General features: G+C 41.8%; 1 protein-coding gene across 4 annotated transcripts in view; it reads right to left on the bottom strand.

The window, feature by feature from the left end:
- The window catches only part of LOC122543206 (E3 ubiquitin-protein ligase NRDP1), an 84,464-nt gene that overhangs the window by 20,327 nt on the left and 36,702 nt on the right, over window positions 1-27,435 (bottom strand). For 3 of the 4 annotated variants that reach the window (XM_043681661.1, XM_043681660.1, XM_043681662.1), the window contains exons 2-14: window positions 24,457-24,597; window positions 20,301-20,454; window positions 17,338-17,452; window positions 13,226-13,288; window positions 12,778-12,879; window positions 10,325-10,480; window positions 9,458-9,591; window positions 7,721-7,808; window positions 6,323-6,499; window positions 4,953-5,170; window positions 4,142-4,245; window positions 2,246-2,415; window positions 1,311-1,436 (exon numbers count right to left, since the gene is read on the bottom strand). In XM_043681661.1, the coding sequence (XP_043537596.1) occupies window positions 1,311-1,436; window positions 2,246-2,415; window positions 4,142-4,245; window positions 4,953-5,170; window positions 6,323-6,499; window positions 7,721-7,808; window positions 9,458-9,591; window positions 10,325-10,480; window positions 12,778-12,879; window positions 13,226-13,288; window positions 17,338-17,452; window positions 20,301-20,454; window positions 24,457-24,553 (1,704 nt within the window). In that variant the 5' untranslated portion in view covers window positions 24,554-24,597. Of the gene's footprint in view, window positions 1-1,310; window positions 1,437-2,245; window positions 2,416-4,141; window positions 4,246-4,952; window positions 5,171-6,322; window positions 6,500-7,720; window positions 7,809-9,457; window positions 9,592-10,324; window positions 10,481-12,777; window positions 12,880-13,225; window positions 13,289-17,337; window positions 17,453-17,902; window positions 17,993-20,300; window positions 20,455-24,456; window positions 24,598-27,435 lie in introns of those variants that run through there. The other variant, XM_043681663.1, reaches the window with a different exon arrangement.

Below are 27,435 nucleotides of genomic sequence, written 5' to 3'. Positions count from 1 at the left end.
TATGGAGTCAGCTATTACGAGGGGGCATAGCTTTAAATTAAGGGGGGGTAGGTTCTTTACTCAGCGAGTCGTGAGTTCATGGAATGCCCTGCCAGTAGCAGTGGTGAACTCTCCCTCATTATGGGCATTTAAGCGGGCATTGGATAGGCATATGGAGGATAGTGGGCTAGCGTAGGTTAGGTGGGCTTGGATCGGCACAACATCGAGGGCCGAAGGGCCTGTACTGCGCTGTATTCTTCTATGTTCAGATGCCAAGCATTCAATGCATTTTTAAAAAGTGAAGTACCAAGGTACAGCACTGCGGTGCAGTAAGGATTTGTGCCAGCTTTTCATTTAGACACCAGCCCAATCAAGCAGTTACTATATTGCTTTATTTCCCCTTTCATCCAAAAACTCAAGACGAAGTTAATGCCTAACTCAAGATATTGCACTTAAGTTTCACATCTGCCTCCTGCTCTCCAGCAGTCAGCTGTGGTTCAGCAGTTAAACACCGACATCAGTTAGAAGGTCAGTGGCTCAAAACCTTGTCAGGATTTGAGCACATAACCAGGCTATCACTTTAGTACTACATCTAGAAGGTGTTGTATTGTCAGAGGTGCAATCTTTCAGACCAAACATTAAGCAAAAGGGGCATCTTTCTTCTCAGGCAGATAATAAAAGCCCAACTGGCACTATTTTGTAAAAGAGGTGCATGTGTGTGGTTGCTGATCAAATTCTTTGTGACATTTTGCACAACTCATCTTTCCTACATTGAAATAGTGACTATACTTCAAATGTACTTCAGTCAATATGAAACACTTTGGGACACCGCCCAATAGGAAAAGACACTTTATAAAAATAGAATTCCTTTCTTTATTTCTTTTACTTATATCTACCTTCCCTCACTAAAAACACAATAATCTGCATAAAAACCAACTTTATCCTTGGTCGGTTTTGAATTGGTCGCAGCAATGAGGATCCTGGCACCAAGAAGATCCTGCCCTGATCACTTAGTAGTGATCTCATGGACACTGGGTGAGGTCTCAATCCAGCTGGACTGTTATGACTACCAATTAGCAAATACCGTGCTAACATTTACTGTCTAAATTCATAAATGAAAGATGTTTTTAGGTTTGGCATTGAAGGACATCTAACGCCTGGGACACCACATTTCAGTATGTCTTAGAACCTTTAGGGAAAAATTATACTAAGTGAAAAGACATCCCCACTCTTAACCATATCACTCAAGAAATACATCTGTCTGTTCTTCAGCAGCACTGATTATGACAATGGCCTTATCAAAGAAGACTTCAGCTATATTAGGGACATACCTCTGCACTCTTGTCGAGCTGCTCCAGTGTCAGTTTCCAGATTTCCTCGAGTTCTTCTTGGGATTTTTCTGATGAAGTAGAAGCAAGCTTCTTGGATTTTGGTTTCTTCCTTTTGAGCTTCTTTTTCTGTTTCAACAAACAGGAAATAATCAAACAGCCGCATCATGAGCAACAACATTCCACTAGGTCTTTCATTTCTAATCTCCCCATGGTCTCTCACCATCCCTCCCTACCTCCTCAACCCCTACAACTCTCTCGCATCTCTGAACTCCTTCAATGCTGGACTCTCGCACATCCCCTCAATTTCCATCAGTCCACAGCTGGTGGATGCATCTTCAGTTGCCTGGGCCCTAAGCACAAGAATGCCTTACCTAAACCCCCATCCTTCAAGATGCTCCTTAAACCTCACCTCTTTGACCAAGCTTCAGTCACCTGTCCCTAATATCTCCTCAGATGACTCAATATCAATATTTCATCTGATAAAGTTGTTGTGAGGTCTCCAGGGGATGTTTTACTATGTTGAAGGTGTGATATCAATGAAAGTTGCTGCTGCTGTTGATTCCATTCTTGCTTTCATTCCTGATGAAGGGCTTTTGCCTGAAACATCGATTTTCCTGCTCCTCTGATGCTGCCTGACCTGCTGTGCTTTTCCAGCACCACTCTAATCTTGACTCTGAGCTCCAGCATCTGCAGTCCTCACTTTCGCCTACTCGACTATAATGTCCTCCAGTTAAAACAGGCACCATTGGTATGATTTAGGGGGTCTGACGGATGTTACTTAGTACTCCAGAAGAGACTCTACAGCTTTAGGAAAGGATGCGGCTTAAAAACTTGCCCTGAAAGCTTGTCATTAGTTTAGGAGACAAACAATTTGCAAAAATATGTAAATTCTGTAAAATGTAAAGCACAATATACAAGCCAAAGACAAACATTACCTGCACAAAAAGGTTACTTCTGCCTTTACAGAATTTCTCAATCATCCGGATGAAAAGGTGGGTTGTTTCAATGAGATCCTTCAGGAACGACTTGGGCTGCTTGGTTGCATCGTATTTTCGGAACAATGTTAAGAATAACTCTCGGAATTCCATAACATAGAAGATATTACCTGCAGGTGGAACAAGTTAGACAATCACCAGCCAACTGGATATGCAGATTTCCAAATGAAACATGTGTCGTTTGATAGACAAGCTTTTTCCCACACAACCTTTTATGTAAATTATTTCCATCATTCTCCCTTAATCCTTTCGGCTCAAAATGGAGAACAATTTCAGTTTCTCTAGTTTCTGTGCTAGTCCTTTGCTTTAAGCATCAACTCATGAACCACGTTGACTGAGGCTTGCTTAAGTGGGACAGGGTCGATAGAGGAAACTTGCCATTACAAATGAAAATATTTCAACTATTGGCTTGTTAATGAAGAAATTATGCTGAAAAAAAAAGGTTAAGATTTCCCATTTAATGGACATTCTTCTTATAATGGGTGATCTCTAACTACGCCACCATCAACACAGCTGCTAAAAGCATGCAATAGCATCATCCTCGTAAACAATTGGCTAACACCATGTGGAAGCTCCCAACAGTGGTACAACTGCGGGAAGTAACTTCGTAAAGGAATAATGGAAAGGATCGTGACAGCATGTCCTGCATCTCAATGATGACAACACTAGTACTACCTTGTGAAACAGTAAGATAAAAGTTTGTGTGTGTGTGTGTGTATATAACATGCAGTTTTTCCTTAAGGTCTACTTGTCCCTTTGATCATTTATATCCCTCTTCCCTTTCCTTCCAAACGCACACCTCAAATCAATATCACATTGTACAGCCTAGACTGAGCTGATACAATTCAGAAACTCCAAACACCTGAACTGAGCATTGAACTGACCCCAAGTTTGCAATGGCACTGCGTGAAGCCTGGACTTAACTTATTACAATGGCAATATCAAACCAAAGGCATGAAGCATTACCTATTGATTGTAAAAAAGAAATCCAACTGCTGACAATCTGTTACACACAAAGAGACACCAGCACATACCTTTTGAGTCATTCCAACAACCAGATCCCAACAGATGCTACGGTGTCTCAGTGGTTAGCACTGCTGCCTCACAGCGCCAGGGTTCGATTCCAGCCTTGGGCAACTGTCTGTTTGGAGTTTGCATGTTCTCCCCGTGTCTGCGTGGGTTTCCTCCCACAATCCAAAGGTAAGCAGGTCAGGTGAATTGGCCACGCTAAATTGTCCACAGTGTTCAGGGATGTGTAGGTTGGGTGCATTAGTCAGGGTTAAATGTAGGGGAATGGATCTGAGTGGGCTTGTTGGGCCGAAGGGTCTGTTTCCACACTCTAGGGATTCTAATTCTAATGGGAGTCATACAATAATGACTTCCTGGGCTAGGTTTACAGATGAATAATGGGCATGAGGTGCCAGAGCACAGCACAGAACCATATCAAAAGTAAAGGTTAGCCGGTTGAGGGCAGGGTGGAAGGAACATTCCATTTTACAGGCTTTCAGGTCATAGAATCACAGAATCCCTACAGTGCAGAAAGAGGCCCTTCGGCCCATTGAGTCCATATCAACCCTCTGAAGAGCATCCGAACCAGACCCAACCCCTACCTTATCCCTGTAACCCTGCATTTCCCGTGGCCAATCCACTCTAACCTGCACATCTTTGCACTGTGGGAGGATACCAGAGCACCTGGAGGAATCCCAGGCAGACACAGGGAGCACATGCAAACTTGAGACACATTCTGAGGCTGAAATCAAATCCGGGTTCATGGCACAGGTCAAACATCTATGCAATTTATTAACTGGATTTTTATGGCATTTTAAAATATCATACATTTGATAACTCTGGCACTCTCTCTCAGATTTTCATCCTTGGAGTGATCCATTTCGTTGATTGTATTGAGCAGTTCTTGGTAAGCTTTCAGCGCGAGATGCATTCTGAGACAAAAGAAAGAGTTGTTTTAAAGTATTGTCACTTTTTTTTTTGGTTGCATATTAGATGATACAAATGACTGTGGCAGGTCCCACAGTTAAAGAGGACTGATGTCTCACCAATGTTATCTTGGCAATTATTGGGGGTGTAGAAAAAATTTGAACAAGTTGCAGTTTTGATACTAAGTGGGGCAAAGATTTTCTCACACATAGTTTGAACCAGTAACCAGAGCAGGCTTCATCCAAGAGGTATTTTAGAAGGTATGGAATAGCAGGTGATAATATTATCAAGGAGACAGTGATAGTGTAGAGTCAAAAAGAATTAGTCAATGCTACTCCATGTACTGCCTGGTGCAGAACTGAGCAAGAGGCCAAGAAAATACCAGGTCAAATCCAATTTGTGCTAACAATATTAGAACACCAGAAACACAATGACTGGATGGAACAATCTTGGATTAATAGAAAAAAATGTCAGGGCTTCCACCATCGTAATGTAACAAGAGATAGCACAGGACCTTACCCCACAAAACAAAGTGAAATTCAGATAAAAGTGGACAAGGAAAAATAAATGACATTAGATAAATGCAAAAGAATAGAATCCAAGAGAAGCTAAATGTGCCCAATATTTCATCTCTGCCCCATTCACATTTATAAAAACAATTGCTAAACTAAGAGGTCTCAATATTTCAATAGCTGGTATTAATCCACCATACCGTCTCGACCAGGAACCAGCTGCTGTCTTGTCAGTCAGCATCATTTCATAGTAGTTAGTAATATTTCGTTCCACAAAATGAAATGCTCGAATGCTGACAGTTTCTGACACTAGCTCAGGACGGAACTGGTACACCCGGTTGAACTCCATGAAGAATGACACTGCCCAGAGGTAGTAGGTCTCATCAAACTGTTGCGCCTTCTCACGAATAAGGTTGTCCTGGAAATGGATGGAGCACATTCTGATACATTAAAAGTCTCTTCATTCATATACAATTCCTGTTTAGTTGCATCTTTCAGTTATGTCTACCTGGGAACATTTAAAGTATGTCAAGCTATTGAGTTCTCCAGCTCACCTCTCCAAGTAAGGTCACACTGTGCTCTTTACGTTCAAGTTAGATGGCCTCATTGAGAACTCTCTTTGAGCAGCTGCCCATACCAGATTATTTAGATCTCACTAATAATAGGGAGGGTTGAGCAAACACACTTTAAAAAGAATCCTAATAGCAGAACTTGCACATTAGCTAAAGACCTCAAACAAAGCTTCTTTGAATAAAAATGTTGAGTTCACTAATACTTTCTAAAATGTAAATCTTCCAGAGGAAGGAGAGGTTACCATCCTGTTCCTCAGGTAGTGTTCAGTGCCCTTCAATCATCAACTGCTTGATCAATGGCCTTCCCTCCATCATGTTCACTGATGATTACATAATATTCAGTACCACTCGCAACTCCTGATACCACAATTAAGATATTGAGACAGTACGTGCTCAAATACAGCGAGATCAAGCCATTATCCAGTTTGGGCTGACAAGGGCAAGTAACATTCATTACACATGAGTACCAGGCAACGACCATCTCCAACAAGAGAGAACCTAACCATTGCCCTCTTGACAATTCAATGACGTTACCATCACTGAATTCCCCACAATTAACATCCTGGGGATCACCACTGATCAAAAACTGAACTGGACTTGCTTTATAAGTGCTGTGGCTACAATTAAGTGGATCAGAAGATAGGAATACTGCAGCAGGTAACTCCTGACTCCTCAAAGCCTGACCATTGTCTGGATGGCACAAGACAGGAAAGTGATGGAATACTCCCCATTTCTCTGGATGAGTGTAGCTCCAAACACACTCAAGAACCTCAACACTATGTAGGACAAAATGATCCACTTAATTGGCACCACATCTACAATCATTCACTCCCTCCATAACCACTCAAACAGCAGCAATGTGTACTATCTCCAAGAGGCATTGCAGCAACTCACTAAGGTATCTTGGATAGTACCTTCCAAACCTGCAACCTCCACCAACTAGAAGGACGAGGATAACACATGTCTTCTTCTTATGTTTCTTCACATCTCAAACTTACCTTTACTACATACATGAGTCGGTTGTAACAGTTTTCTAAGAAATCAAGACAGAATTCGTTCAGGAACAGTCTGACATTCATAGCAGAGCGGTGTTTCTTCTCCACCTCTTTTGCTGCTTGTTTTCTTTTTGGCACTCTGTTAATGTTCTTGCCAGTGTCATGGCTGTAATTTTTCAACTAAGAAAATGCATAAATCAAATATTAAATGATGAAGCTGATTAAATAGAATGAAAAATCAGTGCACAATACCTCCTATCCAGTCTGGGTTCTTCTCACACAGTTTCAGATGTTCAATGCCCTAAAATGGTGGCTCTGGTCAAGTACGTTTATCAGTGCTTTACAAGAGTTGGCTGTATATTTAAGATTGCAGCCGTGCACACTGCCCATCAATGGGCCTGAGCCTTGCCTGTCAACCCCTGACTTTGAGTGGGCAGTCGGTCCTCCTATACTGAGAAAAGTGCACAGTTTGCAACACAGTCGGTGTTCAACTTCTGAGTACCTTGCGCTGGTAATTCTGACAACAATGATATCATAGAAATCTGTCAATCAACACAGGAACCATAATGGTCATTGTATTATTTGATTTTCCAACTGCAATATAGGAAAACACATCACAGAACGTGGTACAGAACCCAACAATCAAACAGTGTCAAAGGGGATAAAAAAAACACAGAAAACATTCTTGCCCCAGATGACTATTTTTGTTATACCCATTAGAAAGATGGACAGCGTACATATCTGGTGAGTAGGGATTGGGTTCAACTGTGACCCACACTTTCTAAACTTGCATGAAGGGTTTGGGAGAAAAATTATTTTGGAACATATGCAGTTACTGAACCTGCATCATGGGATTTAAATTATGCTTATTACTCTTTTTTCTTAAAAACAGCACTCATTCCTTAGGGAATAATACAATACAACCAACTGTCAAAGGAATTGTTAAAACTGTTACTGAATATTAACAACCACAAGCAATATAAATAATATTAAAGACAGATTTTTCACTTACATTCAAGAATCTCAGGTTTGAAATTACAAGTCACCCAACTTCTTTTGATCAAACAAAGTTTAAAAACCCACTACAACACGTGTCAAATCAAGATTGCCATCTTTTGTGCAAAGAAACAAACTTAGTTTGAAAATTCAGTGTTGAGAGCATCTTTGTCAAGGTCAACATTTATTGTCAGTTTCCAATTGCCCTCAAGAAGGTTTGCAGACTGATAACAATCAAATTAAAGACAATGAAAGACCTAACCCTAGATACTGCATCAAAACTTCCTGTAATATTAATGCTTAGACTTTGTTTGCTATGCTGTCTCTTACCCTACCAAACTGGTTGGCATAGCTGTAAGTGAGAACACAGTAAACAGTTTGTAAAAACACTTATACACCACTTACTTTGTGGATACCCAAGTGGCAAACAACATCTCTGTCTGCAATTGACTTCAAGCCTTGTATGAGATATGTACCGCCAAAACGAGAATGCCTAGAACAAATAAAGTCACATTTGGTAAAGAAGAAATCACATTCTCAAAAACACTTCCACTTCAGTACTTGTGCCCTTTTTAGAATCAATCATCTGTTTGCCTGGGGACAAAGTAAAGTAGCAAGGTTCACAGTGGAGTGGGAAGTGCAGGGACAGAAGAAAACTTTGCTAATTCCTGGCCTTTTGTGTTCTTAGTAATAGCAACTCATATTGAGAATGACACAAGGAAACAAATATTTCACAAAGAAATGTTAAGTGATGTCTCTTTTCCTATATAGAAACCTGAATGAGGGACTTGTTACCTGGTCCACCACTCTGAACCCTAACAGCCCACATTAGGAAGAATGAAGTGCAATCCACTTGTGATATCTATTACTTCGGTTATCAAGGTCAGTGAGGCTAGTCAATTAATTCAGCAGAGGACGCGTCGGAGTTTGTTTTCCTTGATCCAACAAGACAATTCTGAAGGAGAAACAATTTTGGATGCAAAAATCCGAATATCTCAACAAATGGATCTCTCTCAAAGGTTTGCTCTGTCACAGTACAATGGTTGAAAAGCATTATTAAAAATATTATGCACTAAAGTACATAATATACCAATGCTAACATTTTTTAGGAGAAAGTAAGGACTGCAGATGCTGGAGATCAGAGCTGAAAATGTGTTGCTGGAAAAGCGCAGCAAGTCAGGCAGCATCCCAGGAACAGGGGAATCGACGTTTCGGGCATAAACCCTTCTTCAGGAATGTCCTGAAGAAGAGCTTATGCCCGAAACGTCGATTCTCCTGTTCCTGGGATGCTGCCTGACTTGCTGCGCTTTTCCAGCAACACATTTTCAGCTAACATTTTTTAGTCTTACTTATGTCAATACTTTGTCAGCTTAGTAAAATATCCTTCCAACAGGAAACTTTAAGAAAAAGATAGTTCGTTTTTTTAAAAACTAGTCCATGGGATGTGGGCAATGTTGGCTAGGCAAACATTTATTGCCCATCCCTAATTGCTCAGAGGGCAGTTGCTGTAGGTCTGGAGTCACATTAAGGCCGGACCAGGTAAGGATGGCAGTTTCCATCCCTAAAGGTAAACCAGATGTATTTTTCTCTGACAAATCGATAATGGCTTCATGGTTATCATTAGACTCTTAATTCCAGACTTTTTATATTTACATTCATAACTGATTCTGCTATCCATATATTAACTCAGAGCAAGTACCATTGCCCTATCACCCTATGCTTTCTGATCTACAGTGGCTGCTGGTCAAGCAACACCTTGATTTTAAAGTTCTTGCCTATGTGTTCAAATCCATGTCCTTGCTCCTCTCTACTTCTGTAATCTCTTCCAGCCCCGCAGTATATGTGCACCCCTTGACTCTGGCCTATTTGCACACCCAATTATAGTTGCTTCACCACTGAGGGCCATTCCTTCAGTTGTCTAGGCCACTAATTCCAGATTTCCCTCCCCGCACCACTCCAGCTCTCTACCTAATTTCTATGGTGCTAGCACTTGAAGGGGTTGCAGGGAAAACACATGAAATTAACATGTTGGTTCCTCTCTATTACTTATACTCTTTCAATTCAAGCATGGCACTCTGGTTTGTGTGAAATGCCTTCTGCAACACAAAACCTAGGTAATATTTCACCCATGTGGAGTCTCACCTGGTTCCTCTTTCAAAGGTTCTTTGCTTCTTTGTGGCTAACTCTCTCTGCTTTAAGATTTCAAGCTCTCTGGAATCCTTCTCTTTCTGCTCCGTAGTTTTTGCTTGCCCTGTCATGGCAAGTTGGTCAGGTTTCTACAGGAAAAATTCCCAAAATAATCACTCTGTTCAAATATCTCACTCCATTTGCCAAAAATCGAACAGCGACCAAGAACTTTATGTTTTCTGCACCATTCTTAAATAAGTGACTGCTGTGCTGACAACTCAGTTGGTACATACATAATTAAGTATGCTATGGAGTCACAAACAGCAAGCCCCATATTCAAAACTTCACCTCCACCAGCCTCAAGAAACAGCAGTGGAAAAATATAACAGTTTGCCTCAGTACCTTAACAAGATTCAGTGATGGCAAAACAAAAACATATCAAATTAAACAAACATTCAAACCCAGGACCACATGGGAACCTGCTTCTAGCCCTTTGTCAATGTCACTCACTACTGAGAGATACTCAAAAGCAGCTCAGGGTAATTCTCTCCTTAAGTGGAACACAAAGGAGGAATGACTGGTATTTATGTAGCACATTTCATAACATGAATATGTCCCAAAATGCTGAACATCTAATTGAGTCCAGTGAAGTGGAATCACCATTGTAAAGTAGAAAATGCAACAGGTAATTTGTACAGAACAAGATCCAAGAAAACAGATATTGACCAGATCATCTAGTTTTGTTTTTATGCTGATTAAGGGATTGGATTTGGGCACTAGGGATAACTCTCCTGTTCTTTAAAATCTTGCCACAGAATTCTTTGCACTCTCACTAATCAGATTCTGTTTTCCCCTCTGCCCCAGACCATATCCAGTACTGACCTGATCTCTGAACATGAGGGAGATTATTTCCAGAATGTGCATGGCCCACTGTTGCTCCTCCTGGGAAGTTGCCAGAAACTTAATGAGATCATCCATCCCACTCATGTGCATTGCCCACAACACCTTGTCATGCACGTTGGCATCATCAGCAATATTCTTTGTAGAAACAAAAACAGGCACAAACAACAGAAAATGTTTACAAAATTACACTCAAGATTGATCACTCAAGTAGTAAAATATAATTGAGATGTGATGTTGCGACGTTTAATTTGTTTAGTAGCCCACATGTTCTGTTTTTAAAAATTAATTTCAGCCATTTTCATCAAGCAACAAAGTAGTTCTGACAATGAAACAAAACAGAAAATGCTGAAAACCAACAGCAGGTCAGTTAGCATCTGTGGAAAGAAACAGAATTAATATTTCAGGCTGAGACAACCTTTCATCAGAATCGTTCACGTTAGAGTCATCAAGTCATACAGCACGGAAACAGACCCATCAGCCCAACTCATCCATGCCGATCATGTTTCCCAAAACTAAAGTAGCCCCATTTGCCTGCATTTGGCCTATATCTCTCTCAACCTTTCCTATCCATCTATCTGTCCAAATGTCTTTTAACTGCTGGAACTCCACCTGCATATACCACTTCCTCTGGTGTGTGTCTGTGTGTGTGAATGTTGCCCCTCAGGTTCCTTTTAAATCTTTCTCTCTTACGTTAAAATTATGCCCTGTAGTTTTAAACTCCCCAACCCGAGGTGAAAGGCCTTTGCAATCACGTTTTCCGTGCCCCTCACGATTTTATAAATCTCTGCAAGGTCGCCCCTCAATCTCCCACGCTCCAGGCAAAACGTCCTAGCCTCTCCCTGTAACTCAAACCCTCCAGTCCTGAAAACATCCTGATAAATCCTTTCTGCACCCTCTCCAATTTAACAATATCCTCCCAATAGGTGGGTGACCAGACTGTATGCAGTACACCAAAAGTGGCCTCATCAACATCCTGTATAACTGCAACATAGTTTCCTAACCCCCAAACTCAATGCTTTGACCAATGAAGGCAAGCATGCCAAACACCTTCTTCATCACCCTGCCTGCCTGTAACACCATTTTCAAGAAAATATTGAGACGATGCTGTGGCTTTACGAGATTATTTTGCCCTGGCCTTTTTAAAAAACGTGTTATGGGGAGCAGGTGCCAAGAAGTCTATGAGAAGATAAACAACTTGTGAAGCCATTGGCTGTTTTTCCTGAAGGCTGGAACACTAGAAGCAGCCCGAATGGGCATTGTCAAGCTTCCATCCACAGAACCAGGGATTTTTAGTTTTCAGCAGCAGTTGCTGTTGGGGGTCTTGAAGATGTGGAAGCTATTTTCCCCTCTCTCGATTACAGTCTTGATTTGCTTAACGTCAAGTAGTTTGACCAATCGAATTGATCTGGATCACAGCGCCTGACATTTATCTTTAAAACAAGAAAACCTTAGGGTCTAGGCTACCTTCTTAATATATTTTGAGGGAGTCTGGTCTGGCCCATCACACTATGTACCTGAACCCGTAGGTCTCTCTGTTTGAGAACACTCCTCAGGGCCCTACCATTAACTGTGCAAGTCCTACTCTTGTTCGTCTTATCAAAAAGCAAAACCTCGCACTTATCAGACTTAAACTCCATTGGCCACTCCTTGGCCCACTGGATCAAGATCCCGTTGTACACTTAGATGACCTTCTTTACTGTCCACTAAACCACCAATTTTGGTGTCATCCACAAACTTATTAACCACCTTCCTATATTCTCATCCAAATCATTTCTATAAATGACAAAAACAGAGGACTCAGCACCGATCCCAGCAGAATACCACTAGTCACAAGCCCACAGTCCGAAAAACAACCCTCCACCACCACCCCGTGTCTCCTACTGTCAAGCCAATTTTGTAACCAACTGGCAAGCTCTCCTAGGATCCCATGTGATTTAATTTTATTAACTAGTCTAACATGTGGAAGCTTGTCAAAGGCCTTGCTAAAGTCCAGACAGACACCATCTACCACTCTGCCCTCATCTACCATCTTGGTCATGTCCTCAATCAAGTCTGTGAGACACAATTTCCCTTGTTCTTACAGCTTGTACTTTAACTCATTGGTTTACAGGTAGTTAGGACAAATCATATTGATTGATAATTGAAATTACCACATTGTCAAAAGTCCTTCAACCTGTTCACGAAAGCCACTTGTATCTAAAGTACCTGCAAGCAACTGTTTTCAAGAGGTAGGCAATTGTCAGCCAATTCACTTTTTTGGGAAATAACAGAATACCCTTTTCTTTTAACGCCAACATAGAAATTAATATATTAGCTTACCCATTGTTGAACCCATGAGTGATAAATAACAGAACAAATATAGTCAAGCAACAAAAGGACCAAAAAGGAAAACAAAGGGTCTTGAAGGCTTTTGGCTAGTTGTTACAACAGACCTTCTCCTCCTCAGGTTCAGGGGGTACATGTAGAACATTTCGAACCAGCAACAGGATCCTTTCAATCAGTAGGTTATCCTCCTCCTGCCTCTGCTCCCAATCCTGTTACACAAACATCATCTGTTAAGCAGGGAGAAAAGAACTTCACAACCAAGCAGCATTTGTTTTTGACAGCAAACAATGGACATCCACCTGCAGAGTCCTCAGCAACAGTCAATGACTAGTAATCAAGAGCAGAAATATGAGGCCATATTCTTTCTCCTCTCGAACTCAAGGAGGTTTAAGCTAATTGTAGGAGCCCAACTGCTGTACTGCCTAAGATTATTAAGCCACACACCAACGAAAAACAAAACATGTATATGGCTGCAGAGCACAGCAGTTGGTGTTTTTAACCCACTGGGTCATTTTCTTTTTTTATACTTTTAAACAAATCTGAATTTTCACTTACCAGCTGTAAGAGATCATAGAGTTTTTCACTGAGCACTCCAAACACCTTTTCATCTGCAAAAGCCTACAAAATAAAGTGTTTTAACTACATTTGACATTAGGAGTACTTCAAAAAATATTGCAATTAAATTAAGCAATTAACGTCTCATTGGGGTAGCATGCTAGAATTCAAGCCTTGCTATCCCAGAGATATCACAAAAGTTAAAGATTTTAAAGAAGTACAGAACAACCTTGATTATCGAAATGAGACGGGCAAGGAGTATTTTGTTTGGATAACTGAATGTTTGGATAACTGATTGTTCAGATAATGGATAACTTTGTAAGGGACCTTGAGATCTAGTTCGGATAATTGATGTTTGGATAACCGAGGTTGTTCAGCACTTAACATTTCCTAATTTACCAGCCTTTTTAGATCCAAGTAGACAGAAAGCAAGGACAAGTTTTCAATGCGTAACAAGAATTGAATGATATTGTGAAACTTGAAAGAGCTCAGAAAAGATTTACAAGGATGTTGCCAGGGTTGGAGGGTTTGGACTATAGGGAGAGGCTGAATAGGCTGGGACTGTTTTCCCTGGAGCATCGGAGGCTGAGGGATGACCTTATAGAGGTTTATAAAATCATGAGGGGCATGGATAGGATAAATAGACAAAGTCTTTTCCCTGGGTGGGGGAGTCCAGAACCAGAGGGCATAGGTTTAGGGTGAGGGGGGAAAGATATAAAAGAGACCCAAGGGGCAACTTTTTCACGCAGAGGGTAGTGCGTGTATGGAATGAGTTGCCAGAGGATGTGGTAGAGGCTGGTATAATTACAGCATTTAAAAGGCATCTGGATGGGTAAAGGAGTAAGAAGGGTTTAGAGGAATATGGGCCAAATTCTGGCAAATCGGACTAGATTAGGTTAGGATATAGGTCGGCATGGACGAGTTGGACCAAAGGATCTGTTTTCATGCTGTACATCTCTATGATTATAGATTTTAGTCACAGGTTAACAATTATTAGCTGTCCTTTCCAGCAGTCCATAGGCTCCTGGCTATAGCATTCATTCCCAGAAGTTGTTCAGCTACCTGGGAGCTAATCTCTCAGTTGTTTGTGTTTCCTTTCTTCATTCACAGGATGAAGGTGTTGCGGATATTGCCCAGAGGGCAGTTAAGAGTCAACCACAGTGCTGTTGGTCTGGAACCACAGGCAGATCAGGCTGGGTAAGGGTGACCATTTCCTTTTCTAAAGGACATTAGTGAACCAGATGGGTTTTTCTGTCAATCGACAATGGTTTCATGGTCATCATCAGACTCTGAAGTCCAGAGTTTTCAAAATTGAATTAAAATTCTACCATCTGCTGTGGCAGGTTCGAACCCTCGTCCCCAGAGCATTATCTGGGTCTCTGGATTAACGGTCCAGTAATAATACCAATAGGCCATCTTCTCCCCCCTTTGTCTGACAGGCAGAAAGTGTTGTCATTGACAATTGGTCACCGCTCCAGAGACCAATGTTACTGGCTAAATCTCACTGGGGCATGCTTCCTGGTGCCAGTTCACCTGCAACTAAACTTTCCCCACTGGTTGAAGAAACAACAGTGTAAACCGCACTGACAATAACACTGGTAGCTTGCTTTTTAAAAGCACAGTAATTCCTTCCACAGTCCTTGGTTTTTAAAACAGTCCCTTACCCATTTCAGTCCACAATCAAAAATACAGAAAAAAAAGTCTTTCCGATTTTCAGACGAAATACCCCGACTGAAAGTCACTGCATTCCCCAATATTTCTAAATTTCTGACAAGTTAGGTATCTCCCTGACCAGGTGTCCTACCTGTTTTGGTCACTCTTTAGGAGGACTTGGTTGTTGATTTGCGAATAGTTGTGAAATGCTGCTCAAAATAAGTATGAATCAGGATGATTCACCCTTCCTGCTGCCCGGTGAGCCAGCACCAGAGCTCCAGCCATTGACCATATCCCCCACCAAAACACAGCTGAGCTCAGCAACTCTTCTGGCTGCATTTGACAGACACAAAACTGACTCCTCCCTCATTTAGGGAACATTTTAGTTAGGAACTTTGATGAGTGTTAGTACCTTGTCCAAGTGTATAGGCTTTATGCGGGTCTGTGCAGCGAATGTTGATCAGCTATTCAACCATGTATGACATCATCAATAAGTTTTGCAGAGTCAGGAAGGAGAGATCACATCCAGAGTGAATACACAGCCTGAATGAGTACATAGTTTGGGGAATTTGGTGGCAATGTGGGAGTTTCATGCAGAGCGGAAGAGGTACCTTTTGCTTTTTTTTTTAACTCACAATTTAAGGTTTTGTTTTTAAAACAGGACAACTGAAACCCAGGATCAAGGGCCCAGCACAAGACTGATATCACACATAAACCATAAGTTCATTGGCTGGTATTAGCTACTAATTTGACAATTATGGGTTACTTGAATTGAATTGAATTTATTGTCACGTGTACCGAAACTCAGTGAAAAGCTTTGTCTTGCGAACAATACAGGCAGATCACATAGTTAAATACTTTCAGATTGAAAGTAAATAGGGGAATATTTACAGGCTACAAACTAATAGACCAATAGAGATTTATAAAAATCAAATTAAGAACTAAGTAATTAAAATAGAGATGCCGGGCCAGGCAATGTGTTGTACTGCATGACGTGGGAGCTGGTGGTGCCCACTGTAGTTCATAGTAATCACATCTGTAGCAAGTGTTGGTACCTCGAGGAACTCCAGCTCAGTGTTACTAAGCTGTGGTCTGAGCTTCAAACACTGCAGCACATCAGGGAGGGGAAGAGTTACCTGGACACTGTGTTTCAGGAGGCAGTCACACCCCTTAGTTTAACGACTTCAAATTTGGTCAGTGATCAGGGACAGGAGGGGTGTGACTAAGAGCGAGGCAGGTAGAGCTATCTAGGAGCCTCGGCCCTTGAGTTTGTCTAACAGGTTTGAGATTCTTGTTCCCAGTGTGGATGACAGTGGGGGCTGTATGCTAACTGACAATAGCACTTTGGTATAGGGAGCCATTCAAGAGAGGGGACAGGAAAGAGAAACGTAGTTGTAATCGGGTATAGCATTGTCAGGGGAACAGACACTGTTTGCTGTGGCCAGGACTGAGAGTCCTGAAGGCTGTGTTGCCTGGGTTCAGGATATCTCATCTGGGCTGCTTAGGAACTTGGAGTGGGAGGGGAAGATCCAGTTATTGCGGTCCATTTAGGTACCAATGATATAGGTAGAAAGAGGAAAGAGTTTCTGCTGAGAGAATACGAGCAACTCGTGGCTAAATTAGAAGTCAGAACAAATAAATCAGGAGATAGAAAAGGCATGTAAGAAAGGCACCATTACAATGATCACAGGACAACAAATCGGTAGAAGGGGGAGATGCAATGAGACCTGGGTGTCCCTCATACACCAGTCATTGAAATTAGATATTGCAGGTGAAGCAGGCGGTGAAGAAGGTAAATGGTGCAATGGCCTTCATAGTGAGAGGATTCGAGTATAGGAGCAGGGATGTCTTGCTGCTATTGGATAGGGCCTTAGAGAGGCCACCCCTGGAGTACTGTGTGCAGTTTTGGTCTCCTTATCTGAGGAAGGATGTTCTGGTGATGGAGGGAGTGCAGCAAAAGTTTACCAGACTGATTCATGGGATGGCAGGATTGACACATGAAGAGAGACTGAATCGGTTAGGACTATATTCACTGGAGTTTAGAAAAATGAGGAGGATCTCACAGAAAGCTATAAAGTTCTAAAAGCAGTAGGCAGGGTAACTGCAGGAAGGATGTTCCCAATGACCAGGGAGTCCTGAACCAGGGGGTCACAGTCTAAGGATATGGGGTAGACCATTTAAGACTGAGATGAGGAGAAATGTCTTCACCCAGAAAGTGCTAAGCCTGTGGAATTCACTGTCTCAGGAAGCTGTTGAGGTCAAAACATTGAATGTTTTTAAGAAGGAACTAGATTTACTTCTTAGGACTAAAGGGATCAAAGGGTTTGGGGGAGAAAGCGGGAATGGGGGACTGAGTTAGACAATCAGCCATGATCATATTGAATGGGAGCAGGCTCAAAGGGCCAAATCCTAACTCCTATGTTTCTATGTAAGAAGACTGATCTTTTGTCCACACTCACCTCTTTGTAGCCCTGCAGATATGAAACCACTTGCATAAAGTGATGTCTGAAGGTAGGGTTGTCAGGAACCTTCCCAAAACACAGAAGTGCTGGCTGTGTTAGATTTACCAATAATCTAGAAACAAAACACAGGGGTGGAAAAGACCAAACATTACACTGCGCTACAAATGAAAGTCAATTATTAAAATTGGTATATTCCCATAGCTTCCACTCAAAACAGCACTGTCAAAAGTGTTGGAGATTTTTATTGTTAATTACATCTGAGGATCTGAAACCTGAATACAGGCTGAGGTAACTAGTTGTTGTCAGGAACAACCGCTTAACAGATGTTCTTAATAACTTACATGGCAATAAAATGGCTTCTCGATGCAAAAAAAAGACAAAATGGCTTCTAGGCTGCAAATTGACAATTCTGCTAAAAGCTGCATAAAATGGCTTTTAATTCTGCTATAGCTGCATAATTGACGAATTACAGTCTGCTTCAACAGAGATTAGCAGACAATGCTCCTTTTACAATATAGAAATAACCAGACTAGATAAGAAGTTACTGGCCATCTTAACTGACCTTCAGATGCAGGTGCAAAGACTCGGTTAGTGAGATAAGGGTGGCCTGAGTGTTGGAAAACAAAGTTGGTTTCCAGGAAATATCACTGGACCAAGTAACTGTCAAATAAAGCAAAATTGTGTATTGATTGGTAATTGTCTGAATGTATTGTGATCATAGCCTGTACCTTTTTTTAAGAAAAGTATAAAAATGTCTTTGTTTTAAGCAATATGTGCAGCTCCTCAGAGGAATACGGATCTTTTGGACATACTCACACCCCCAATGGGTCCAGATCTTCACATCTACATCTAATGCGTGCCACATCATATTTTTAATGGGACTTTCCTGTTAATAGGATAGTTCTGGGTGCTGCAGCTCCAAGCTCTGGCCACCAGAGGGAATTCCTAGACCAATGTTTCCTAAATATCTTCAAGTCAGAGATGTACAGCACGGAAATAGACCCCTCGGTCCAACCCGTCCATGCTGATCAGATATCCCAACCCAATCTAGTCCCACCTGCCAGCACCCGGCCCATATCCCTCCAAACCCTTCCGATTCATATACCCATCCAAATGCCTCTTAAATGTTGCAATTGTACCAGCAAAGGCGGTAACTGTGCAGGTTCTCTCTCTCTCTCCTGCACTGTCCTCACCATGTGCTTCCTTTGTCTGCTCTTCTCCCTTTTAAACCTGCTGTTGTTTTGACTTTTTTTCCCCCGAAGTTCCAAAACAATGCAACAGCATATAAAACAGTAATTGCTGCTCCTGGAATTTGAGGAAATCACCTCCAACACCTAAAATACCTCAAAAAAAAGGAGCAGCTCTTACAGCCAGAAATTTTTCCCTTCCTCCATCTTGAATTACCCATTACCCAGAACCCTCCCAGTCAGCGGTTTGAAAATTTATTACGACTGTTTGGTCGATGAGGTGGGGATTTAGAATGGAAACGTAAAAGCAGGGCATCAATCACTGCTGCCTCGGAGCTTGTACACTGAAAGTTTCAGCTCACAACTCTACTTAGGGTACTGACCTATCCTAGGAAGCCCTATCCGAGGCCTTCAAAATCTTCTGCAGCTGTCTTAGTAAAGATGAGCAAGCACCCAAGAATCGAAGTTCGATAAAGTGTAGTGTCCCTAATGTTGTTTCAACATGCTCTACATTGGCTCTTTTGTCCCTTACCAGAATTAGCTTTCAGAGCAGCCTTCATGATAGACTCAAATAAAAAAGTATAATGACTGCTCAGCCTAGCAGCATCCCATCAGCAAACACTCCCTGTCTCAAGAACAAATCTTCCAACTTTGAAAGAAAGTAACAAGAATGGAAGATTCAAATAGCAATGACGTCCAGCATATCCCCTCTATCAGCATGGGAAAGCCAGCTAATTGATACAGAGTTACATACAGTCAATTTTTGTTTGCTGCCTGGTTTTGATTAGAAAGCCAACCTTCCCATGCACGTCCCTCTCCCTTCACCATGTTAAAGCATTGTTCACAGGCTAAACACCATATTATTCCAAAGCTAGATTTGAAACTGCATTAGCTCTCCCATCTCAGCATCCTCCCTTTCATCTCGAGTCTCCTTCTCCTTTAAGCAATTTTCTGTATTTCTTTGGATTTCTCAAGCTCCACTTTGAAATATTTATCACAAGGAGCCAACCAAAGAGAGTCTCTTTAGACAAGCCAAATGGATAGTGAGTTTTGAGATGATTTGTAGCTCAGGTTAAGGTTCTGGATGTAAGTTTGCTCGCTGGGCTGGAAGGTTTGTTCTCAGACGTTTCGTCACCATTCTAGGTAACATCATCAATGAGTCGCTGGTGAAGTGCTTCACTGGAGACTCACTGATGATGTCACCTAGTATGGTGACGAAACATCTGAGAACAAATTTTCCAGCTCAGTGAGCAAACTTACATCCAAAAGCTAAACGGATATTTAGTTGTCTTATTTACTTGATTATAGCAAGTAGAAATCATAGAATCCCTACAGTATGGAAAGAGGCCATTTGGCCCAGCAGGTTCACACTGACCCTCCGAAGAATATCCCAGACCCATTCCACTGTTTAATGCACCTAACCTACATATCTTTGAACACCATGGGCAACTTAGCATGGCCAATTCAACTAAGCTGCACATCTTTGGACTGTGGGAGAAAACCGGAACACCCAGAGGAAACCCACACAGACATGGGGAGAATGTGCAAACTCCACACAGTCAGTCGCCCAAGGCTGGATTTGAACCTGGTCCCTGGCGCTGTGAGGCAGCAGAGCTAACCAGTGAGCCACCATTTTAAATTTGGAGATGATTCACATTTCACTGCTGTAGTCTGACATATTACCTAAATGGAGAGAACACAGCCCTTTTCAATGCAATGAGCACTCTGTAAAAATGCTTCATGCAGCAAAACGCTTTCAAATTTGATTGATACCTGATAACTGCTTCATACAGCACCTTCTCCTGAGGATACTGTGTGATAATGGGCAGTAAATCTTTTTGTAGAATCTGTGCAGCTCCCAGTTGCTGCCGAATGTCTCTTGTCTCATCTTCGTGTCTTAAGTACCTGATTAGGTCTTTGACACCCTCTGAAAAACAAGAATGAATTCTAGTCAGCATCTGCTTTTAAAATCAAATGTCACTTCTAATCATCTCCACTTCTTTTCCTGAAGTTATTGGCTTTTGCTTGACCATGTACTCAAGTGGCCATTTTTCAGGCACAAGCAGAGAATAGGTTCTGGCTGGATATGCTACCATGAGGCCATCACAACCAAACTTGACTCTATTCCTGTCCAACAGCCACATGTGCACCTTCCAGAAATAATTCTTCAACTGCAAAACAAAAAAAATTGTCAGGCCATGGGGAAAGACCAGGACTAGTGGAGCGATCTTTCAGAATGCTAGCACAAGAGGAGTCAAATGCCTCTTTCTGTGCCCCAACACTCTACCAGTAGCAGCAGCTTTCACTGGCTTCCTTCTCACGTCTCTAATATTCCAAAGCAAACAGTAGCTGGAGTTGGTTCACTGAACACAAACCATGAACCCAACCTGCAGATCTCTTGCTCTGTAAGGCCTTGAGTAGCATTGTTACAGACAGATTATGAGTTTCAAAACAAATCATTCTCCCTGTTCTCACCACCTGTCTACACGTGGAGGTTTACATCATATTATTTGTTGAGAACTTGGATTCCAAAGTAGAGGTAAATGGGTTTTTGATTCTCTGTGCTGTGAAGGTGACATTTAAAAAAAAAGACTAACTTTTTTTAAGCAGTGGATCAAAACAGCATTTAAAGAAATCATGAGACTTAAGCTAAACGACTAGACCAGCTACCTGGTGAGATAACTGAAGTGTCTACAACATTGAGCTTTTATGACCTACAAAAAGAGATCAGAGGCAAAAAGCAGCGTCAGTTCAGAGGAAACGATCCATATCAGATGTGCTGTTTTGCAGCTTTATGGTAGTCAGAGAAAACTCTGTGACTTAGCCTGTATGTCTTAGGGAGAAATGAAGAGAATCATAGCTGGTGAATGCACAGAAAGTCAATGAAAGGAAATGTTTGTTTCCACGTCAATTGAGTTAGAAAATAGTGAAGATAATGGTGAAACTTCACTGGGGTTGTATACCTGTAAAGGACAACACTGGGAAAAGGGATGAATCTTTCTTTTTGCAGTTTATTACAACATTTTTCTGAAATGTCTAATATAACTTTGTTCTATTTACTATTAATGCGAATAACATTATTTTGCACATTGGCAGCCTCCTGTGAATATGTTCAGTGACTGACCACCATCGTAACCAAATTGCAAAAGTAAAACCTATGGCCTATCAAGTCAGGTTTTACTCTGGGATCTGACTTGTCCAGACACCAGGTTATATTCCAACAGGTTTATTTGAAATCACAAGCTTTCAGAGCGAGGCAATTAAATTGCAGTCTGCTTGTTGTTATGAGTGTAGGTGATAGCAATACTGGATAAGATGTGGAGATGCTGGTGTTGAACTGGGGTGGACAAGGTCAGAAGTCACACGACACCAAGTTATAGTCCAACAGGTTTATTTAAAATCACAAGGTTTTGGAGCACTACTGTCACATTTCACCTGACAAAGGAGTAGTGCTCCAAAACCTTGTGATTTCAAATAAACCTGTTGGACTATAACTTGGTGCCATGTGACCTCTGACCTTGTCCACCCCAGTTCAACACCAGCATCTCCACATCTTATCCAGTATTGCTATCACCTACACTCATAACAACAAGCAGACTGCAATTTAATTTTTCTCCTGTCTTTAAACAGTAGGGTGTATTTCCCCACTCCCTCTATTGGTGAACTATGACTTTTGTAAGGGAGCACATTACTGTAGGAAAATTAAACCAACGTAGGGCTTATTTCATATACTTTTAGACATTGGGGATTGATTTGCAACAGAAACACAATTACAAACATACATGGAGAGATAGAATAGAAAAGGATAAAGAAATTGTTCAACTCGTAAAACTAAACTACAAAACAACCAAGAGATACACGTTTAACAATGCCCCAGATGGAGTTTTAAGTTGGAGCCCAAAAATCTAAAACTGCAGCTGGCAGTCTAGACTTCCTTTCTAGAGATGGTTTGATTGGCTAGAAAGCAATGGAAGAGTTGTATATAGCTTGTTCTCTTTAAAAATTGAGGTAATTTTGCTGAAATGAAACTTCTATTTCGCTGTTTTGATGAAAGCAAGTTTAACTTGCAGAAAGCAAATGTGAATGGCGGCTTTTTTTTTTACAGGAAGAAGAGACTTTGCAAGAATGACAAGGCTGTGTGCCATTACTTCCATTGCCTTGGCATATACCAAGTGGTCTGTCTGATTTAATTCCTTTTATTGACCCCGACTGAGTGTTACAGACTGGCACATTCCAAGGTCCAGGACCACATGCTGAGGGATGCACTAAAGCTTGGGGCAGCTGCCATCAAGGCACAGTGAAGAAAGACCACCATCTAAGGTCTTTCTTCCAAAAGTACAATGGGGGTCTATTCAGTTATCAGACCTTCCATTACCTCAAATATATGTAAATAGAGCCCTTATAAGTACAAGATGCCCTGGACCTTTTGATTTACAACTGCAGGGAATGCCAAATTTCTAAATGTTGCTTTCTCAAGTACAAAGTCTGTACACTTCAGTATTATAAAGATTTTTCATGAATAAAGTATATTTTTGCAATTAAAAATAAATTCCTTTTATCATACTACACAGGAGCTGGTTACAGAGTGGTTTGCTAGGCACCATTCAAGAAGGCATTTTAAGACTCAATCACATTGCTGTGAACCTGGAGTCATATGTAGACAAGACCAGGTATTAGTGGCAGATTTTTCCCTAAAGGACATTAGTGAACCAATCAAAAATGATTTCATGGTTATCATTGGACTAGTTTTTTTGTTTAATTTTAGTCTTTTTAAAATTAATTGGTGAGATTTGAGCTCTGGATTACTGATCCAATGACAATTATATAAGTGGTTTGGATGCGAACATAGGAGGCATAGTTAGTAAGTTTGCAGATGACACCAAAATTGGAGGTGTAGTGGACAGTGAAGAAGGCTATCTCAGATTACAACAGGATCTTGATCAGCTGGGCCAATGGGCTGAGAAGTAGCAGATGGAGTTTAATTTAGATAAGTGTGAGGTGTTGCATTTTAGGAAAGCAAATCTTAGCAGGACTTATACACTTAATGGTAAGGTCCTGGAGACTGTTGCTGAACAAAGAGACCTTGGAGTGCAGTTTCATAGCTCCTTGAAAGTAGAGTCCCAGGTAGATAGGATAGTGAAGAAGGCGTTTGGTATGCTTTCCTTTATTGGTCAGTGTACTGAGTATAGAAGTTGGGAGGTCATGTTGCAGCTGTACAGGACATTGGTTAGGCCATGTTTAGAATACTGCAGTTCTGGTCTCCTTCCTATCAGAAGGATGTTGTGAAACCTGAAAGGGTTCAGAAAAGATGTACAAGGATGTTGCCAGGGTTGGAGGATTTGAGCTATAGGGAGAGGTTGAATAGGCTGGGGCTGTTTTCCCTGGAGCATCAGAGGCTGAGGGGTGACCTTATAGAGGTTGAGAAAATCATGAAGGGTACGGATATGGTACACAGACAAGGTCTTTTCCCTTCGTTGGGGGAGTCCAGAACTAGAAGGCATAGGTTTAAGGTGAGAGGGGAAAGATATAAAAGAGACCTAAGGGGCAACTTTTTCACGCAGAGGGTGGTGCATGTGTGGAATGAGCTGTTAGAGGAAGTGGTGGAGGCTGGTACAATTACAACATTTAAAAAGTATCCGGATGGGTATAGGAATAGAAAGGGTTTAGAGGAATATGGGCCGGGTGGTGGCAGGTGGGACTAGATTAGGTTGGGATATCTGGGTCAGCATGGACAGGTTGGACTAAAGGGTCTGTTTCCGTGCTGTACATCTCTATGACAATATTACTGTGCCAACAGTTTCCCCCTAAGTTGATGGATAATGGCTGCCAGAAAACCCTGTCAATTCTGAGATACAACATTCATACAATTTAAAGAATTAAACCTCAGAATTTAAAACATGGCTAAAAGCGCGGGCCTGAAACAACTCACCTAAGCAATCAGGCTCTTTGTGATAACTGTCCCCTTCCAGGTACCCCAAAGCACTGCACGTTGCTAGTAGTTCACAGTTCATCATGTTCAGGTCCATACAGTGCACTCTTCAAAGTAGTAACGACATAGGACAGAAGCAACCTGGAACAAAAGAAATGCAAGGGGGAAGAGAGAGAAAAAACAAGGGTGAAATTGCTCCAGCTGTAAACGGGACAGTGTGGAAGAATCATTTTATCATTGCTCAAAAGTATATTACAAATGAGGTGTTGTTATAAAAGGTGGAAGAGAGAAATCAAATGGATACATCGGTGCAAAGAAGACAAAAAGTGTGCTGTTCCCACACTCCTACCATTGCGCATTTCAAGGGTCATCAACCTAAAACATTAACTCCATCTCTGTCTAAGATGCAACCAGACCTACCGAGTGCTGCTTGCATTTGCTGTCTGGTTTTAAGCTAACAGCAAAATGGTCACTATGAATTCCTGGTCTTAATCATGCTGCTCTGCAAAACAGAATATGACACCATCACCATTAACCTCTTACTACAGTCCTGCCAGAACAGGAGGCTGGCACAAGGGTCCCACCAGTTTCTTGAGAATGGTAGGATTGGCAAAAGTCACATACTGCACCCCTGAAAAGAGGGACTGGTAGACATCTTGGGGTGTTATGAACATATGAATATGGACTAGGCCATTTGGCCCTTCGAGATTAGAGTGGTGCTGGAAAAGCACAGCATGTCAGGCAGCATCCAAGGAGCAGGAAAATCGGCGCTTTGGGCAAAAGCCCTTTGTTTTTCCTACCCGAAACGTCGATTTTCCTGCTCCTCGGATGCTTCTGACCTGCTGTGCTTTTCCAGCACCACTCTAATCTTGACTCTAATTCCCAGCATCTGCAGTACCCACTTCTGCTATTTGGCCCTTCAAGCCTGCTCTGCCATTCAATAGGATTATGGCTGATCTGATTGTGTCCTTAACTCCACTTTCCTGTCAACCCTTTTAACTCCCTTGATAATCAAGAATCTAACCTACCTCTCTTTGAAAAAAGTATTCAATGATTCTGCCTCCACTGCTAGCTACGGAGGGGCACTCCAAAAGGTGGCTCGGTGGTTACTACAACCTCACAGCACCAAGGACCCAGGTTCAATCTTAGCCTTGGGTGACTGCCTGAGTGGAGGTTGCACGTTCTCCCTGTGTCTGCATGGGGGTGCTCTGGTTTCCTCCCACAGTCCAAAGATGTACAGGTAAGGTAGATTGGCTATGCTAAATTGCCTGTAGTGTCCAGGGTTGGCTGGATTAGGCACAGAAAATGCAGAGTCACAGGTATACGGTGGAATCCTCTTTGGAGGGCTAGTGTGGATCCGATGGGATGAATAGTCTGCTCCTATTCTACGACTCCCAACCCTCAGAGGAAAATAAATTTCATCTCTTCTTGTGGAGCTAAAAATACGTTTGCCATCCCCGAAGGAGGAGGTCACAAGGATGGCTAGAATTTCAATCACGTCCATTCTCCTTCCACTGAGTAATACAACTTGTGATCAATTGGTAATACCTTCGATATTTTACTTATTGTTACTGCACCAAAGACCCAGTTTCCCCTGGCACTGAGGCCAAATGCAACACCCCAATTTTCTAAAATTAGATCAGAATTGTCAGAAGTTACGTGACACCAGGTTATAGTCCAAGATGTTTATTTGAAATCACAAGCTTTCTGAGCACTGCTCTTTTGTCAGGTGAAGGCACAGAATTTATAGGCAGAGAGATCATTGCAAGATGATTCTAGGTAATTACCTAGAATTATCTTGGAATAATCTCTCTACCTATAAGTTCGACGCCTGTGCATTTCCCTCCACTTCACTTGATGAATGAGCAGTGCTCAGAAAGCTTGTGATTTCAAATAAACATCTTGGACTATAACCTGGTGTCATGTGACTTCTGATTTGGTCCACCCCAGTGCAACACCAGCACCTTGACATCATCAGAATTGAACCTGGAAAAATATAGTGCTATACCAGGCAACACAATTATTCACGTTAATTTCTGAGCTAATTTAACAGAATATCCTCCGTCTCTCTATTATTCGCAACACACCTTGTGTATGTTGAGGACAGTTGGCATTGCAAACTGTACTAAACTTTGGTGACACCTGAAAAGTTGTATCGTTATCTACTGCATGGTAGCATAGTGGTTAGCACTGCTGCCTCACAGTACCAGAGACCCGGGTTCAATTCCTGCCTCAGGCAACTGTCCGTGTGGAGTTTGCACATTCTCCCAGTGTCTGCGTGGGTTTCCTCACACAGTCCAAAAACGTGAAGGTTAGATGAATTGGCCATTCTAAATTGCCCATAGTGTTCAGGGATGTGTGGATTAGGTGCATTAGTCGGGGCTAAGTGTAGAGTAATAGGGTTGGGGAATGAGTCTGGGTGGGTTACTCTTAGGAGGGCCAGTGAGGACTTGTTGGGCCGAAGGGCCTGTTTCCACACTGTAAGTAATCTAATCTAAGTAAAATTGAGAAGCGCACAAGATTTAAAATGGAAAAGCTGCATGTTTGAGAGTGATACTAACAACATGTGTTACTGACATCAGCGACGACACTTCCTATACAAAACAGGGGAAACAATGACATTTTTCCTAATGACATTAGGTAAAGGTGGATAAATCCCCAGGACCTGATCAGGTGTACCTGAGAACTCTGTGGGAAGCTAGAGAAGTGATTGCTGGGCCTCTTGCTGAGATATTTGTACCATCGATAGTCACAAGTGAGGTGCCGGAAGACTGGAGGTTGGCAAACGTGGTACCACTGTTTAAGAAGGGCGGTAAAGACAAGCCAGGGAACTATAGACCGGTGAGCCCGACGTCGGTGGTGGGCAAGTTGTTGGAGGGAATCCTGAGGGACAGGATGTACATGTATTTGGAAAGGCAAGGACTGATTAGGGATAGTCAACATGGCTTTGTGTGTGGGAAATCATGTCTCACAAACTTG

This window comes from Chiloscyllium plagiosum, chromosome 42 (assembly GCF_004010195.1).
Source record: "Chiloscyllium plagiosum isolate BGI_BamShark_2017 chromosome 42, ASM401019v2, whole genome shotgun sequence".
Lineage (NCBI taxonomy): Eukaryota > Metazoa > Chordata > Chondrichthyes > Orectolobiformes > Hemiscylliidae > Chiloscyllium > Chiloscyllium plagiosum.
The sequence above is the reverse complement of the archived record's forward strand: the minus strand, read 5'-3'. Positions and strand labels throughout refer to the sequence as shown.